Source organism: Poecile atricapillus, chromosome 4 (genome assembly GCF_030490865.1).
Source record: "Poecile atricapillus isolate bPoeAtr1 chromosome 4, bPoeAtr1.hap1, whole genome shotgun sequence".
Lineage (NCBI taxonomy): Eukaryota > Metazoa > Chordata > Aves > Passeriformes > Paridae > Poecile > Poecile atricapillus.
The window spans coordinates 37,856,283-37,870,606 of record NC_081252.1 but is presented as its reverse complement, the minus strand read 5'-3'; the positions used below and the strand labels follow the sequence as shown (position 1 = coordinate 37,870,606).

General features: G+C 41.1%; 1 protein-coding gene across 1 annotated transcript in view; it reads right to left on the bottom strand.

Moving 5' to 3' along the window:
• Window positions 1–13,252, bottom strand: part of TLL1 (tolloid like 1) — a 128,219-nt gene extending 114,967 nt beyond the window's left edge. The window contains exon 1 of the mRNA XM_058839014.1: window positions 12,919–13,252. Coding sequence (XP_058694997.1) covers window positions 12,919–13,180 — 262 coding nt within the window. The 5' untranslated portion in view covers window positions 13,181–13,252. The remainder of the gene's footprint in view (window positions 1–12,918) is intronic.
• Window positions 13,253–14,324: the final 1,072 nt, after the last annotated feature.

Sequence of the window (14,324 nt, the reverse complement as noted above, 5' to 3'; positions counted from 1 at the left end):
TGTGCGAGGACACAAAAGTCAGTTAAAAAATTAAAACACTGCTTTATCATAAACAGAAAGAAACCCCCAAAAAATCACCTTCATTGGCTGCTGTGTGTCCCTGCCCAGAGTGCAGCTCCCTGCTGTACAGCCCACATTATGGCCCACCTAACACAACCCAGGGTCTGTAACACATCATTGCTGCAGGTTCTTCTTCACCCCACCTGTTGGATTTGCTGTATCCCATGGCAGGATATGAGGCAGTGCTATTTTAGCTCTGAAAGTCCAAAGAGATGAAAGTTTGCAAGGAAGGTAGCTTCCTTTTCTTAGACCAATCTTGCAGAAAGAAAAAGCGTAACTTCCGGACACAAAACCTTTATAAGCCAAGGCATTTTACCAGGTGTAAGAGTTATTGAACAATCCACACTGTACAAAAGCAAAACCAAAAGATCTGTGCAAGAACAATTCATCCATATTTAACTGAATGACAGCTTGGAACAAAATACCACTAGGAATTTTGATACGTGTATCATTAATAAAAAGTCACTAATATAGCAACAGATAAACTACAGAGAGCAGTTTGACCTGCAGGAAAAAAGCCCTCACAGAAATTTCTGCTGGAAATCATCTGTGGCTGCAGAGGGCTCAGTACAAGATGATTCACCTATCATTTGCATCTTAGTTTTACCTGATTCCCTGGCTTTGCCTGGCAAATAACCCATTCTCTAAGCACCTATCTTGCTTTAAACACTGATACCCGTGACTCCTCAGCCAACAAGCAGGAAGGGAAACTAAATCAAGAAGTGATTCTGAAGAGGGCAGGAAGGAAAGATGTAGAGTGTGTTTGGCTGTCCCCCGGGGGGCAAGGAATCTCTGCAGCCCCATTAGTGCAGGAGCAAATCTTACACATGCTCCTTTCCAATGGACAGCCAGCTGTACAAAGGGTTTATTTCCATATCATTACAGCATAAAAGGAATCATAACTGAGGAATTACACAAAGAATGGGAATGTTAACTTCTTTTCATTAGCACTTGCAAGTGCATCCAAAATCTTATCTAGGTCTTTGCTGATTTTGATGAGACATCATCTGCTTCTTGGAAGGAGAAAAACATTTCTCCACTGATAAAATCTAGGATATTTCAGGTCAATGAAGTCAAGCCAGATTATGTGAGCAGAAACCAAGGGTCAAATATTTTTTCTTCTTCTATAAGATTATGTAGTTAGAATTAAGGATTACTATTTATGTTCATTTTTGTTGATTTTTTCCTTATGGCTGTTATTTAGTCTGACCTTGCTCATAATTAGGAAAGACAAACAAAATATTTGGAAAGACTTGATTATAAGTGTAAGTAATTCAGGAAATTATTCGATTTCTTGTGCAAATTTGAACCTATAATGTCTAGATCAATAAATCAGTAAAAATACATTATATGTGATGGAACGCTATACCATACACCAAATAAATCTAAGACACATTATTAAAAATCTCAAAAACTAGCCAAGAAAAATTAATTTTGTCCAAGTTGATAAAGATTGTCATGACTTTAGCTGGCTCTCCACATTTCTGATTTAAAGAATCATAGAATAGCTTGTATTTCTCACTAACATTTCACCTTTAGCTAAAAGATCTGCATATCCCCATAAACACATTACTGATCTAGGAGGCATCTTTGTATTTGGCTCTCTTCCATAATGCAAAAGGAAGCGTATGTTATGAATTCTCTTTACTCATGCCTCACTTCTGTAGACACACTGACTGTGATCCATCAGCACTACAATCCATATTTAATTCAACTTCTTCCAAATTAAAGGTATTATGAATGAAAACATCCAAAAGGCTTGGACTAGATTTCTGTATTTCCACCTGTATTTCATGTGTGAAAGGGTTTCATCCTCAAGAATGCAGATAAAAAACTGGAAAAAAAAAAAGAAAAACAATAAAACGAGGAAACCCCTCTCCTACATTCTCTGCTCTCTATTGCTCCTGCAATTTAGTGATCAAAGGATGAAAAAACTGTAGAAATTGAACCTTTTCATGAAGGGGAAATATTTTTCTCCTTACTTCTTTCCCTTATGAGGTAACTCTAGAAAACTCTGTAACTAAATTCAAGAACTTTCTTCAACAAGAATCGTCAGTCAAATCCAGACTCATTTATCACCTGCAGGTCTCACTCTGGCCATGATTTAAGCTCAACACACTGAAGAAACAACATCAGAAAGAAAACTCAAGTTTTCAAAACACAAAAGTAACAAACTATTTGGGCAAATGCAAGATTTGCAGAGTTAGGCTATGGTGTAAGGTTACTTAGTTCTGTACAGTAATTTAGAGCTTTTCCAATCCATCCAAGCTACACATAGCTCTGGGGAAATAAAACCAAAAAACTTTCTGCTCCCTTCTCATTATGCCATTAACTAATTCTTCAATTTACTACATAAATGGGGATATTAGTACACCTGTTCCTCCTAGTTTTCTGAGATCTCCTTAGCTCCCAACAGCCTCTGGATTAGAAAATGTGTTAATTTTGGGATATTGCAAATCACTGAAAAAACTTTCAGGGCTTGTCAAACTTTACCTAATGGTACATGATTGACCTCAGTTTCACATGTCTGCTGTATTTTGAAACAAATGGCTTATTATCTTTACATTTCAGATTTACAGATAAGAAACTGTATGCAACTGCAACCATCATGTTCATCAGCATCTTTAGTCATTTATCAGATTGCCCAATTAATAGAGTATTCAGCTATAACAAGAAGAAACCTATCTCTAAAGGTTGAGAAACTGTTGCAGTAATTAAAATCCAGTCTTATCTCCTGTGGCTTCTCATAAAGAGAAAAAAAAGAGAAAATCAGATGCTCTTCAAGCTGCTGGATTGTTTTCACACCCCAGTCCAGCAAGAAAGAACCTGTAATCACAAGGTCACTGAATGCAAGATTTCATGATACTCTTGTGTTAGTGATGACAACTATAGAAACTGGGGCAAGAATCCAACTGTCTTCATTGATGTGCCTGCAACGCATGTGAGCACATGCATACAAGTAAGCCATAGCCCAAGTACACAGAAATAAATTAGTCAGCTCTGCTTATTACTTATTCACCTATAAACACTATCTCTAAAGTAGCTGGAAACATTCCCACTGAGTCCAATGGCCTCTAGGTCAGATTTACACACAAGTTACATTGGCATTTATAAGTGGGGGAAAAGAAAAAAGAAGAAAAGCACCACACAATCTGTACACATGACTTTAAAGAGCCTCTATAGATACTTCTGTAGGCATCTATGCTTCAGTGGGAGCTCCTTATGTGGTCAGGTGAGCGTGTGCATACGTGTGGTTTATAGATAAACGTGAACAAGTGCTCCACTGGACCCATACTGACAACTTATAAACATAGGTGAATGCAGTTTTCTTGTATGCTTGCATACATTCATTTTCATCAACTATTGTTGGTCAATGTGTTTACAGTGATATTGAGCTTTGAAATTCATTCACATCCCAAAATAGCTAAATTGCATTTATCTTTTCGGCATGCTGCAAGACATGCGTTTCTGACATAGCACTTAGGGAGGGCTGAGGAACAAAGGAACTGCAACACTGGATCATATCCAAGGTCCTGTCTTTGACAGCAGTCACCACCAGCTGCTTCACAGAAAGAAACAAGAATTTGCAGTAGGTAGACAGGGATAATCTTGCCACATATTGGGGTTCATCCTTGTTTCAAGTCACTAAATACTGGGTTGAACTCTGAAGCCTGAGGTATATATCCATTTGAAAATCATTATTGTTACCATTTCTAAATATCAGCCCTTCAGATACCCCTGCTACCTATGTAAATGTCATATCATATATCCAAATACTGACTTCATGGAATGCTTCAATCTAAAAAAGAGTTTCATAAAATCCCCACGTCTCCTAGTCTCAGTTCTGAATTTTCCACTTCAGAATTTAACAGACTAATAGAAGTAGAAACAAATATCTTCTATTTTATTTTCTTGTGTTATTTCTGAAATTGTTCATGTTCATCATGTTCCTTCTCTTTCATCTTCTCTTTGCTAACTTGAACATCTTTTTACCCTATTTTCATTAAACAGTTTTTCCAATAATGTAACCTTGGGGGAATTAAATACCCATGCAAACCCGGTTCCTTAGCGATTTATTTACAGGCTGAATTAATATTTTTTGTCTAAGGGTTTATTGTGGGTTATTCTTTAACAATTTCTTTTTCCAAGCATAAAAGATTAATCTCTGTAAGTTATCAGAACATAATGCAATTATGCCATATGAGTAACAACAGAAAAAGGATTCCACAATTCAGCTCTGAATCAATAGTCTTGAAGTGTTCCATAGTTAAAGACCGAGTAGTTTATATTATGACAAAAGGATGGGCTGGTGGGCATATCAAAGATCCTGGTACAAAAACGAAGATCATAAAAAAAATGGGTAACATGCCTTCAACATGGTGCTGACAATTTTTCATGGAAACACACTACGCTCTTCCTTAGAAAAGGGCTAAGCAGATTGCCTGAACACAAAATACTTAATTTATCCATTTCTCTATACATTTATACAAGGGATAAAGTAGAGAATTATAAGTCTGGAAACAGTTGTAAACTAGTGTGGCACAACCTCCCTACAGATAAAGCTGAAGTAAGAGCACAATTGTAAGAGTAATGTTGAGTAAGGGAAAAATGCAAGTACAAATGAAAAAGAAGATGTATGCTAATTTGTTATGAATATAAGGACATTTTACCAGATGGAGAAATTGGGCAGTTCATCGTCATGTTCTCACACCCGCAGAGTTGTTCTAAAACTACTCCTCATGAAAGCAAATATAATTCGCTCTGCAAGCAAACTGCTTAAATAAATCTTGATATTATATAAGGACCATATAAAATTATTTTCTTTGCTTATCTGAATACATCATCTAGAAACATTGGAAACTCTGCCTTTTTGGCCACTCTTTGGACAATCACTGTGCCCTAAGCAAAATTCTTTATACTTTCAGGAAAGTGGAAAAGTATTGAAGGTCTTTAGTGCTATGATGCCCATGACAGCAAAAACGTACCTAACTAGCAACTATTAAAACATTAGACACCAATAAAATGGATTTTTTTTGTTTAATAACAATTAAACTTGTTGCTAGGAGTATATTTAACTGCTGCTACCAGTGTGAGAATAATGTAACTCATCTGTGCAGCTATTTTGATCCAACCTCCCCAGCTGGTGTCCTTGTCCCTTCACTTCTTACAAGAGTTGATACCTAAGTTCCACCATACAATTTACAATAACCAAGAATCACAATGTGGCTGGAAAGGTACTGGCACCTTTCAAATACAGCAATGAGTCTTTGTCATTCAGTTTCTGTAGGAAAAGACATGAAATTCATGAGGACAGCAAGACAGAGAATTTCCAAAGTCAGATTTAAATGCACTGAAAATTAATTTTAAAATAAACATCCTTCCTTTGCAATTTTATGTCCTTATTTTGCTGATTATTTCCTGATCAAGCATCACTTATAACCATCAGAATGAAGGAAAAAATTTCAAAATCAATTCTAGTCAATTATTGATGGGCCTTTTTATCATGAAAGTATATATAGCAAAGAAACTGGCTTAATAAACACTGCATATCCTATTAGGCATTGTATTTCACGCACCTCAAGAAAAAAATAGGAGTTATTTTAGAATAATATTGACTTTTTGGCATCTTGGTCTTGACAATCTCTGTTTTGTAATACTAAAAAGAAAACCCACAAACCTACATTTTGGAGCATTATTGCTCTGTAAGAGCTATTTGATTGTGCTCAAATATTTTCAAACATCTGAAACTCATTTATAGTCACTCAACATTTGCACTTGCAGACCATTAGGTGGGAAAAACTCCCCCCAGAAAGCCGTGTGAGAGTATCTGTTTGAGTGGGAGCTGCCTCCGTAACAGTCTGCAGAAGAAATCACTCACATGGGTGGCACACCGACGCTCTGAATGTGTCCACACACACGCTTCCCAGCTCAACCTGTTCTGACACAGTACTATTTATACAACCTTTACACTTCAAGTACTGAGACTCATCCTATTCCTGACCAGCAAGGGACTGTCTTCACATACATGAGTCCAACAGAGAGAGAAGGTTCACGTATGTGTTCTGTATAAACATTTGTAGCTGGATATTTCAGGGCTGGCTGTGCAGTGCTTAACAGATCATTGCAGCCCACTGAGCATCCAGCACAAGGCCTCTGAGAACATGCTGGTCACACACATCCCACTCATCTTTCTCCTCCCCCTCATTTCCAGCTGTGAGCACAGGTGCCCAGTTTCTTTGCTACAGAGCTATCAAAGCACTAGAGGACAATCTTACAGAAAGCCTGATGATGAGCTAGAAGTTATGTTTGGAGGGAATAACTGATAATTGTAAGCAAGAGAATAACACATCAAGGGAAGAATACAGGGAGGAGTAGAAGACTGGTCAGGCAGCAGAGGGAAAAGCTGAAAAGCAAGTAAAAAGTGCATTCAGTGGAGGGAGAATCCAGAAGCAAGGGAACTCGCCATAGTAACAATGAAAGAAATTATAGGAAAAGAAGTAGGAGATATACAGCAGACACAAAGAATGAATATGCATTAAAACACATTAACAGATTGGCCATTAGCTCTCAGCCAAGAAAAATATCCTGACAAGACAGAACTAAAAATACACAAAGATTTCTCTAGTCACACTTTCAGTTCTGTTACTCTGAAGAGATGTAGTAGGGAGGTGGAAAGAGGTTCCTTCTGGTTAAGAATGGGGGGTATGGACTGCATTCAATAATGACTGAAACAAGTAGATTAGAAAGATCCTAAAGAGGCTGAGAAATGTCTGAAAAACCCTATGAAATGCTGCTTATCCAACTGAAAGCTTTGAAAGGCCAAAACTTAGTTTTGCTCTGTAATACTGCTCTTAGAATATATCTTTTCTATAGATACATATTAAACCCAAAAAATATATACCATAATATTTTTCCTAAGTTGAAAGCCAGACTATAAAAAGCTATTTCAATTTAAGGATAAATACATCTTGTCTAAGCAAAGACTAGAGATTTCTTCTGTTGTTCATTCACTGTTACAAAATTTAGACTATTATAATGCATCCAGGAAGACAAAAGAGAAGTCTTCCTCTCCACAGGGTCCAGTGTGTTTGTGAGAACCAGAAGTCGAATCTTCGATCTTACAGCTTTTGCATTTTACAGACCTTCTGTCACTACCACGCACCACAGACATGACTTTCTCTCCAAAAAGAAGTGAATGAAATTATGTCATAAGCCTATCAACCCCATTGTCCAGAGGGGCAATCAGAATGACATAAGGCAGATGTCCAGGTGTGGTGAATGTTTCAGAGCTTGCCTTGGGGACCTGATTCCAAACTCAATTAGATTTGTTAGTCAGACTTGTTTTGCAGTGATGTAATACTGCTCCTTGCAGGTCATTCGTTTGACACACCGGATATCTATTCAGAAACAGACGCCTATGGAAAGTCGTCTGGACATGAAATTTAGCCTTCAGTGTGGAAGGATATTCACAAAGTTAGAACATAAAGCATATCCATTTAATGTAGTTATCCCAGAGTTCCATACTGAATTAATCTTTTCAATGAAGCCAAGGACAAAAAGAACTTGATGTTCTCACAAATCTCTTTCAAAGGTGTTGTGATACCACATTTAAGGCCATAAAAGATAAAGTAATGGTGGAGAATTCTGGGGCGAAAAAATATTTAAAAGCTAAATTTGTCAGTAGTCTTATTTACCCTATAAGTTTATCCACAGCAGGATGGAAACCAGTTGGGAAGACTATTCAGAAAAGCTTGTTTCTGTTTCAGCTGCCTACACTATGCATTTACTACATGAACAGTCACAGTTCTGTCAATCTGGCAAGTGATATTAGCAGCATAACCTCTATATTAATACAAACTGCACAATATAGCTTTAAGAGTCTACTACATGACTGAACTATAAATACGAAAGATCTTGATTACCTAAATCATGCAACAGATTCAAAATATATAATCAGAGGGTTTAAGGATTTTCCTATTACCAGAATGCACAATTAGAATGATTGCAACTGAACACACATCGCAGAGCACAAGAGGGAAACTAAAATAAAAATGTAGCAGTATAGAAAGCTGCTGCTACAACATCAGGAAACAATAGTCAGACTGCAGTTACAGATGTCACTGCATAATAATTGTACTCAACATTTACCATCAATCATTCCTGTTCAGCTACATTACAAATAAAAGACATTACTAGGTTTGATGCTTCAGTGATGTGAGAAATACTAATTTCCCTGCTATGGACAATCCAAACTTTTTGTATTATTATTTATAAAGTAAACAAACAAGTTCCTTAGATTCTCACAGGACGTAGACATGGACATGTAAGGACAGTCTGTCTTAATTTTCTCTAATTCTCAATCAGGGAGGCATGCATTTGACATACAGAATTTGACATACAGAATTCGTTCTTAGTCAAATAACTGCATGCTAATGAACTTTCAAGATATAAAGTTGTAAATTTAATTGCTTGTCTTCAATATTCTGTCTTTTGACATTTTTATCTAGCTTCATTGAGGGAAAAAATAAAAGCAATTCATGCATCATTTGAAAGGGAAAAAAAAAAATCCCAATTGACTGGGTTTGGCAGGGGGAGTAATCTAAACTAACTGCAGTGAAAACTGTAAAAGTTTCTTTTTCCTTGGGAGAATTTCCCCTAGTGCAAGACAAAATTTGTGGTGTAAAAATAAACCAAAAAATCCAGGCCCACAAAAGGGAAAAATAATAGTCCAAGGAACTCAGCTTCAAGCTTATTCCCCAAATCTTTAACATTTGTTTTAGTAAGTGAAATACCTCACAGAAGAAATGCTAAGAGAGACTTGTCTGAGGACAGTCAGCTGTCCAGAGGCTGAAACAGACCTCAGTGCTATGGCTATACAACAAAACTAAGACTTCTTGCCTAATCTCCCACAGTTCATGGTATTTTAATTGGAAGTCCACACCAGAGTACACCCACTTTTTTATTTGCTTTGTTTTGTTTTAGGAAAACAAAGTTGTTGAGAAAACAAAACAAAAGCCTTCAGAAAACCTTGAATATCAACTAAGTGCAGGCTATGAACAAGTATTACAGGACAGGAAATGATTTTTCTAGCCATCTCACTCTCTATATTTTTCAGCTGATATCCTGAATAAGTTATAAATTGTGTTAAGAATGGAAAGAATGGAAAATCTTCAGGAATCCACAGATAAATGCAGGTGCATGCTGCAATCCGAAAAGTCTGGTGATGCTCCTTGAAATCTAACTCAGCATTTTCCTCTTTGGAGTGATATTTGATTATACAAATGCTGATCTATGTCCTTAGATTTAGAGTATGGCATTCCCAGTTTCACATCTTCTGGCAAATCAGATCTTGAAGATGAACTAAGAATGCCTTACACTTGAACTTACAACGGTAAACACTGAGGGCAATATCCTGCAGAGAGACACAAGGAAATATCCGAGACATCAGAAGCACAGAAACTGTGTTACATCACATCCCGCTGTTACAGTGTGCCAGCATTCTTGTCTTAAGGAGGAGTAGCATGACCCAAAATTCACACACAGGTTAAAGGTCTGCAGACAAACCCATGGGAAACCACACAGCTCATCAAGCTCTTCTGCACAATGTCAACAGCTTCCTTCTAATGTTTCCCCAACAGCATCACGACATTTCTCCAGGCCCTTCTCTTCCCTGAAGTCCAGGGCTCCCAAAGTGCTGGCTTCACTGCTGAGATTGTACTTTGGGGTTGCTGCAAACAATAGCTGCTCTTTTAGATGCAAATCAGTTCCAGAAACACCTCCTAGTTCTACAGGGCATCCAACAGACACCTGTCATCTGCAGATTTTTCACAAAGCTGGAAATATTGTAAGAAATGTACTTTTCAGCCTCTATTACATCCTACACTGTGCTGCTCCCGGGAATTTTAAGTCAAGGCAACAGTGTGATTCTAGGCACATTCACTAAAATGATCCCTTCCTTGTGAAAATGTTAAAATACACATATAGTACCTATAAAAAAATCCCACAGAATACCTATAAAGAGCCCTTCAGAGGCTGTCACATAGTGATTCTGGTAAATTTCTTCCATTTTTTCACAATAAAACAGGAAGAAAGGGACCTACCAAAAGAACATTTATTCAACAGAGGTAGGTATCATAGACATATAGAGTTATGACTTCATCTAACTATGGATCTGACGCCTCATGTATTTCTTTCTGTCACAAGATTATAAACGTAGTCTGTGCAATAAAAACTAAGCAACAAACACAACTCACCAGAGAAAATTTGAACTCTAATAACTTCTAAAATACAAGTGAAACGATCTTGCATCAGCAAGATGCAATTTGGGGTAGGTCAAATTATTCTAGCATGTCTAAAATTTGCACAGGTATCACTGGAGTTTTTGAAGCATATCACCAGGTAAAACCAAAAATTACTTTGGGTCTTTGCTGAGTTGCAGAAATTTACTTATATCTGGCTCCTAACACTGACCCAACTGACCAGCCTGAACAGCTTAAAAAACAAACAAACAAACAAAAAACTTTTACAGCCTCAGCTGCAGGCCCTCAAGATGCAGTAAAAGCGGGTGTTAATTATATCTACAAAGCCTGCATACCTTGAGCGTTATCTCAGCAAGAATTCTCTTATTTTATCCTGTTACCTTGCACATAGAGTGACACATAAATTAGAGTGTGAACATCTCACACCCCTGAGTGTGAAGCCTGGCTTTGTCCTTCTCTAGGGCCCCACTGTGGAACCCATCCTGATGGCAGAGATGAGTAAATTTACTCCTGGGAGTCCAAAACCCAGCCCAGACAATAAGAGCAGACCTAGGGAAAGCACACACTTGGGCTATGCTGTTAACAGAGGCTGAGCATCCACTACTCCCAGCATCTTTGATCAGGCACCAGTACTTTACAGGCTGAGATTAATGGAGCCTTTAAGAAAGGTCTAGCAGAAAAACTAAATTGGGAAATACTCTTGGAGGATCAGCTTTCATTGATATATAGAGCTTTCAATTTATTAAAAATGATGGGTACATGGTACACACCCAGCGTGCAGCAGTGAGGTGCATTTTTATTTCTGAAGAATTGCCACACAATAAGAAGTAAACAAAAAAATGTGTTTTCTTTTACAGGATGGAGAACCTCAAAGTGACAGCTTTTAAGACTAAGAAGAACTACACACAGGTAACTCTTCATACACCTACCTGTCTGCCATCCCTGTAGTACCTAAGCTCCCTATCCTTGTGAAGCAGCACAAGTAAGAGCTTCAATAAAATGTTTCTGTGGGCCAAATTTTCCAAACAAATGCTTCTTTCTCCAGGCAAAACAAAGTGATGGCAGAGAATTGGCAATGCAGATCAAATTGCGGTCTCCTACTGTTGTCTTTCTCTCATGCATAACCTCAAAACAGTTAGTATCATGAATTATAATTGCTAATTATTCCCACTATGAAAAAAGAATCCCACAGCAAACTGAGAGTAAATATGCATTTCTCATTATATGAAATGGTGCATATGAGTCTTAAAGAATTACAGACCAGAAGAAAAGAGTTCAGGTTAACAATGACCAGTTACTTATACTCATTTGTGAGTGCTAGTTGAGAAAAAAGTACTGTTTTGTTTGCAGTTGCTTCTGTTCTTTTTGAACTTGAACATTCTTCAGTTATAAGCAAGTCAGACCTAACAATTCACACTTAAGAACAAAATATTTTTGTGATTAGAAAAACAGAGCGTCTGCATATTTGGCATATATGTACACCACATTCTCTTCAATAAATTAAAGAAAACCACTCAGCTATAGTGAACACAACCTTTGGCTGAACCAGTTTTCAGAATATAAAATAACTAATTAATGCAAAGGAGGCTGGTAGAAAACTTGAGCGCTTGTTTAACAATCGAGCTGTTGGGCATGGACAACCGCTGCTGTTGATAACACCTTGAGGAGGATAAAAAAGCATCACCGAGGTACAGTTGTCTGCTGAAATACCAGTGGACGCAGTTCCTGAGATCAGTTCTTGTTATTGGTAACTTTAATGGGCGAAGGATTGTATCTGGTACTGAAGAGGCTGCGGTCCTATATCAGTAGGATAAACATTCTAGAAAGCCACCGTACGAAGCGAGGAGAGGCTGTAACTCAGCTCTTCCCGCAGGGTTTGGACAGGGATGTGTCGGGCTCGGAGCACGCGGGAGGCAGGAACGCTGTGGAGCACCGGCCCGGGTTCCGAGAGGGGACGCCTGGGCTCGCCCGGCTGAAACCGCGGCAGACACTCACCACCCCCGCGGAACCCTCCCGCATCCACATCCCGGGCCCGCCCCGGCCCACGGGAAGGGGTGCCCGGCCGGGGAGCGACAGGTTGGGATGGAAGAAGGCTAGAGGGAGGCGGAGGCGGCACCCGCGGGCAGGGCCCCGGGAGAAGCCGCCACCCTCCGGCGGAGCCCGGCCCGGCCGCTCCGCGCTCCCGGCGGGTGCTGCGGGGCACAGTCCCGCCCCGACACCTTCGAACCCCGCCGAAATGCTCTCTGCAACTTCCGCGGCTCCGGCGGCGCCGGCACCGAGCGCTCCTCGGCCGGCACGACGCCCCCGGGGCCGCGGAGCGCTGGCGGCCGGGCCAGCCCTGCCCGCCGCCGCGCCCCTCTCCCAGCCCAGCCGGAGACCCCAGGGAAGTAAGTGGGAAGTCCCAGAAAAGCAGGTCCCGGGTACCTTCCCCAGCAAAGGGGGCTGGACGTAGGGAGCCGGCTGCGCTCGCCGCCGCTGCCCCGGGAGGGAGCAGGTGAGCCCGGGACTCCCCCTCACGCACCCCGCGTAAATAAAGCCGAGACAAAGTCACCATCTGGGGAGGGGGCGGGGAGCTGCATTAGACGTTGAAGTCACTTACCGGCTTTGCAAGGATCCTTATAATCTATCGCCTCGGCTTTATCCTCTTCAGTGAAATCGTAAGTGTAGTCATAATCAAGGCTAGAGCAGGAAGAAGGCTTCCCGCAGACAGTCCACCCGGCCAGCCACAGTGCCATCCTCCAGCAAAGCATCTTCATCCTCCCTCGGGCGGAGAGGTGGCGAGCAGGGCGAGGGTGAACTAGGCGGCCGGCTCTGCTGTCCACGCCGGCTTGGGAAAGGAGGGTAAGGGATGGAGAAACCATAGGTTTTGGGGGAGGTTGGTATTTTTTTCCTTCTCCACCTGGAGTCTCTTCCAAGAGAGGTGCTCCCTAGGTAGCCACAGTCAGACGGGTGCGACACAGAGTGAGGAGCATGAGCGCCGCTGCCCCCCCTGCCCCCTCGCCGGGGAAAAGTCGCTGGGTGTGTGGGTGGGCGCAGGGGGTGGACTCAGGCTGGGAGATCCTGTCTGTCAGGGCTTCCCCTCGCCTCTGTCAAAGCCCAGCCAAACTTCCCGCGGAGGAGGAGGCGGCGGCGGCGGCTGCTGCCCGCGTCCCGCTCCGCGCCCGGCCCGCGCCCCGCTGCGCGCCCGCCGACCGCCGCGCCGCCGACCCCGGTCCCGCTGATGCTGCCAGAAGATGGATCCGGGCTGCACATCAGCAAACTACCTCGGGGAGAGGGGGAAAGAGAAAGGGGAAAAAAAAAAAAAAAAAAGAAGGAAGGAAAGAAAATTAAAGGGAGCGGGGAGGAGGGAGGAGGAGGTGGGGTGCACTACAGCGAACCGCGGAGCTCTACTGATGGGAGGCAGCAGCTATGCTGGAAGGAGCAAAGTGTCAGAGCTTCGCCCCCCTCTGCACGAACACTTACTCTAAGCTCTGTCTCTGGCCTGTCCCCCCTCCTCCGTCCCCCTTTAACTTACGAAAACCTTACAGGCAACTAACACACAGTCGTCAGCATCCTGCTTACTTATTCATACAGTCAGGGTCAGGATCCGGGCTGCTTCTGATCTGCTCCCTTGATAGTGTGTCTTATGGAAACACACGCGCATTCACTATACGCCTCTATCTCCATATAGCTTTCTCTCTAGATAAGCAGTGCATGGCATTTAAACAATAACAACAACAACAAAAGGATAGAGATCAGAAAAAAACAATGCGCAGATCGACACCCGGCAGCCAAAAAAGGGCCAGAAAATGGGTGATGAGGAGGACGATGAGAAGAATTAACTACAATTTAGGAGACAGGAAAATAAATCAGTGTCTGTATATTTCCCCCTCTGCTGCTGCTGCTTTGCAGTGTTAGCCCCATGAGCTGAAGGGTGGGGGTTAAGGAGCGAGGGGGAGGGGGAAAGACAAAAGTTTAAGAGCCCACAGTTTGTTTAAAACAGAAGAAGGCATTATAAAAGGTCCA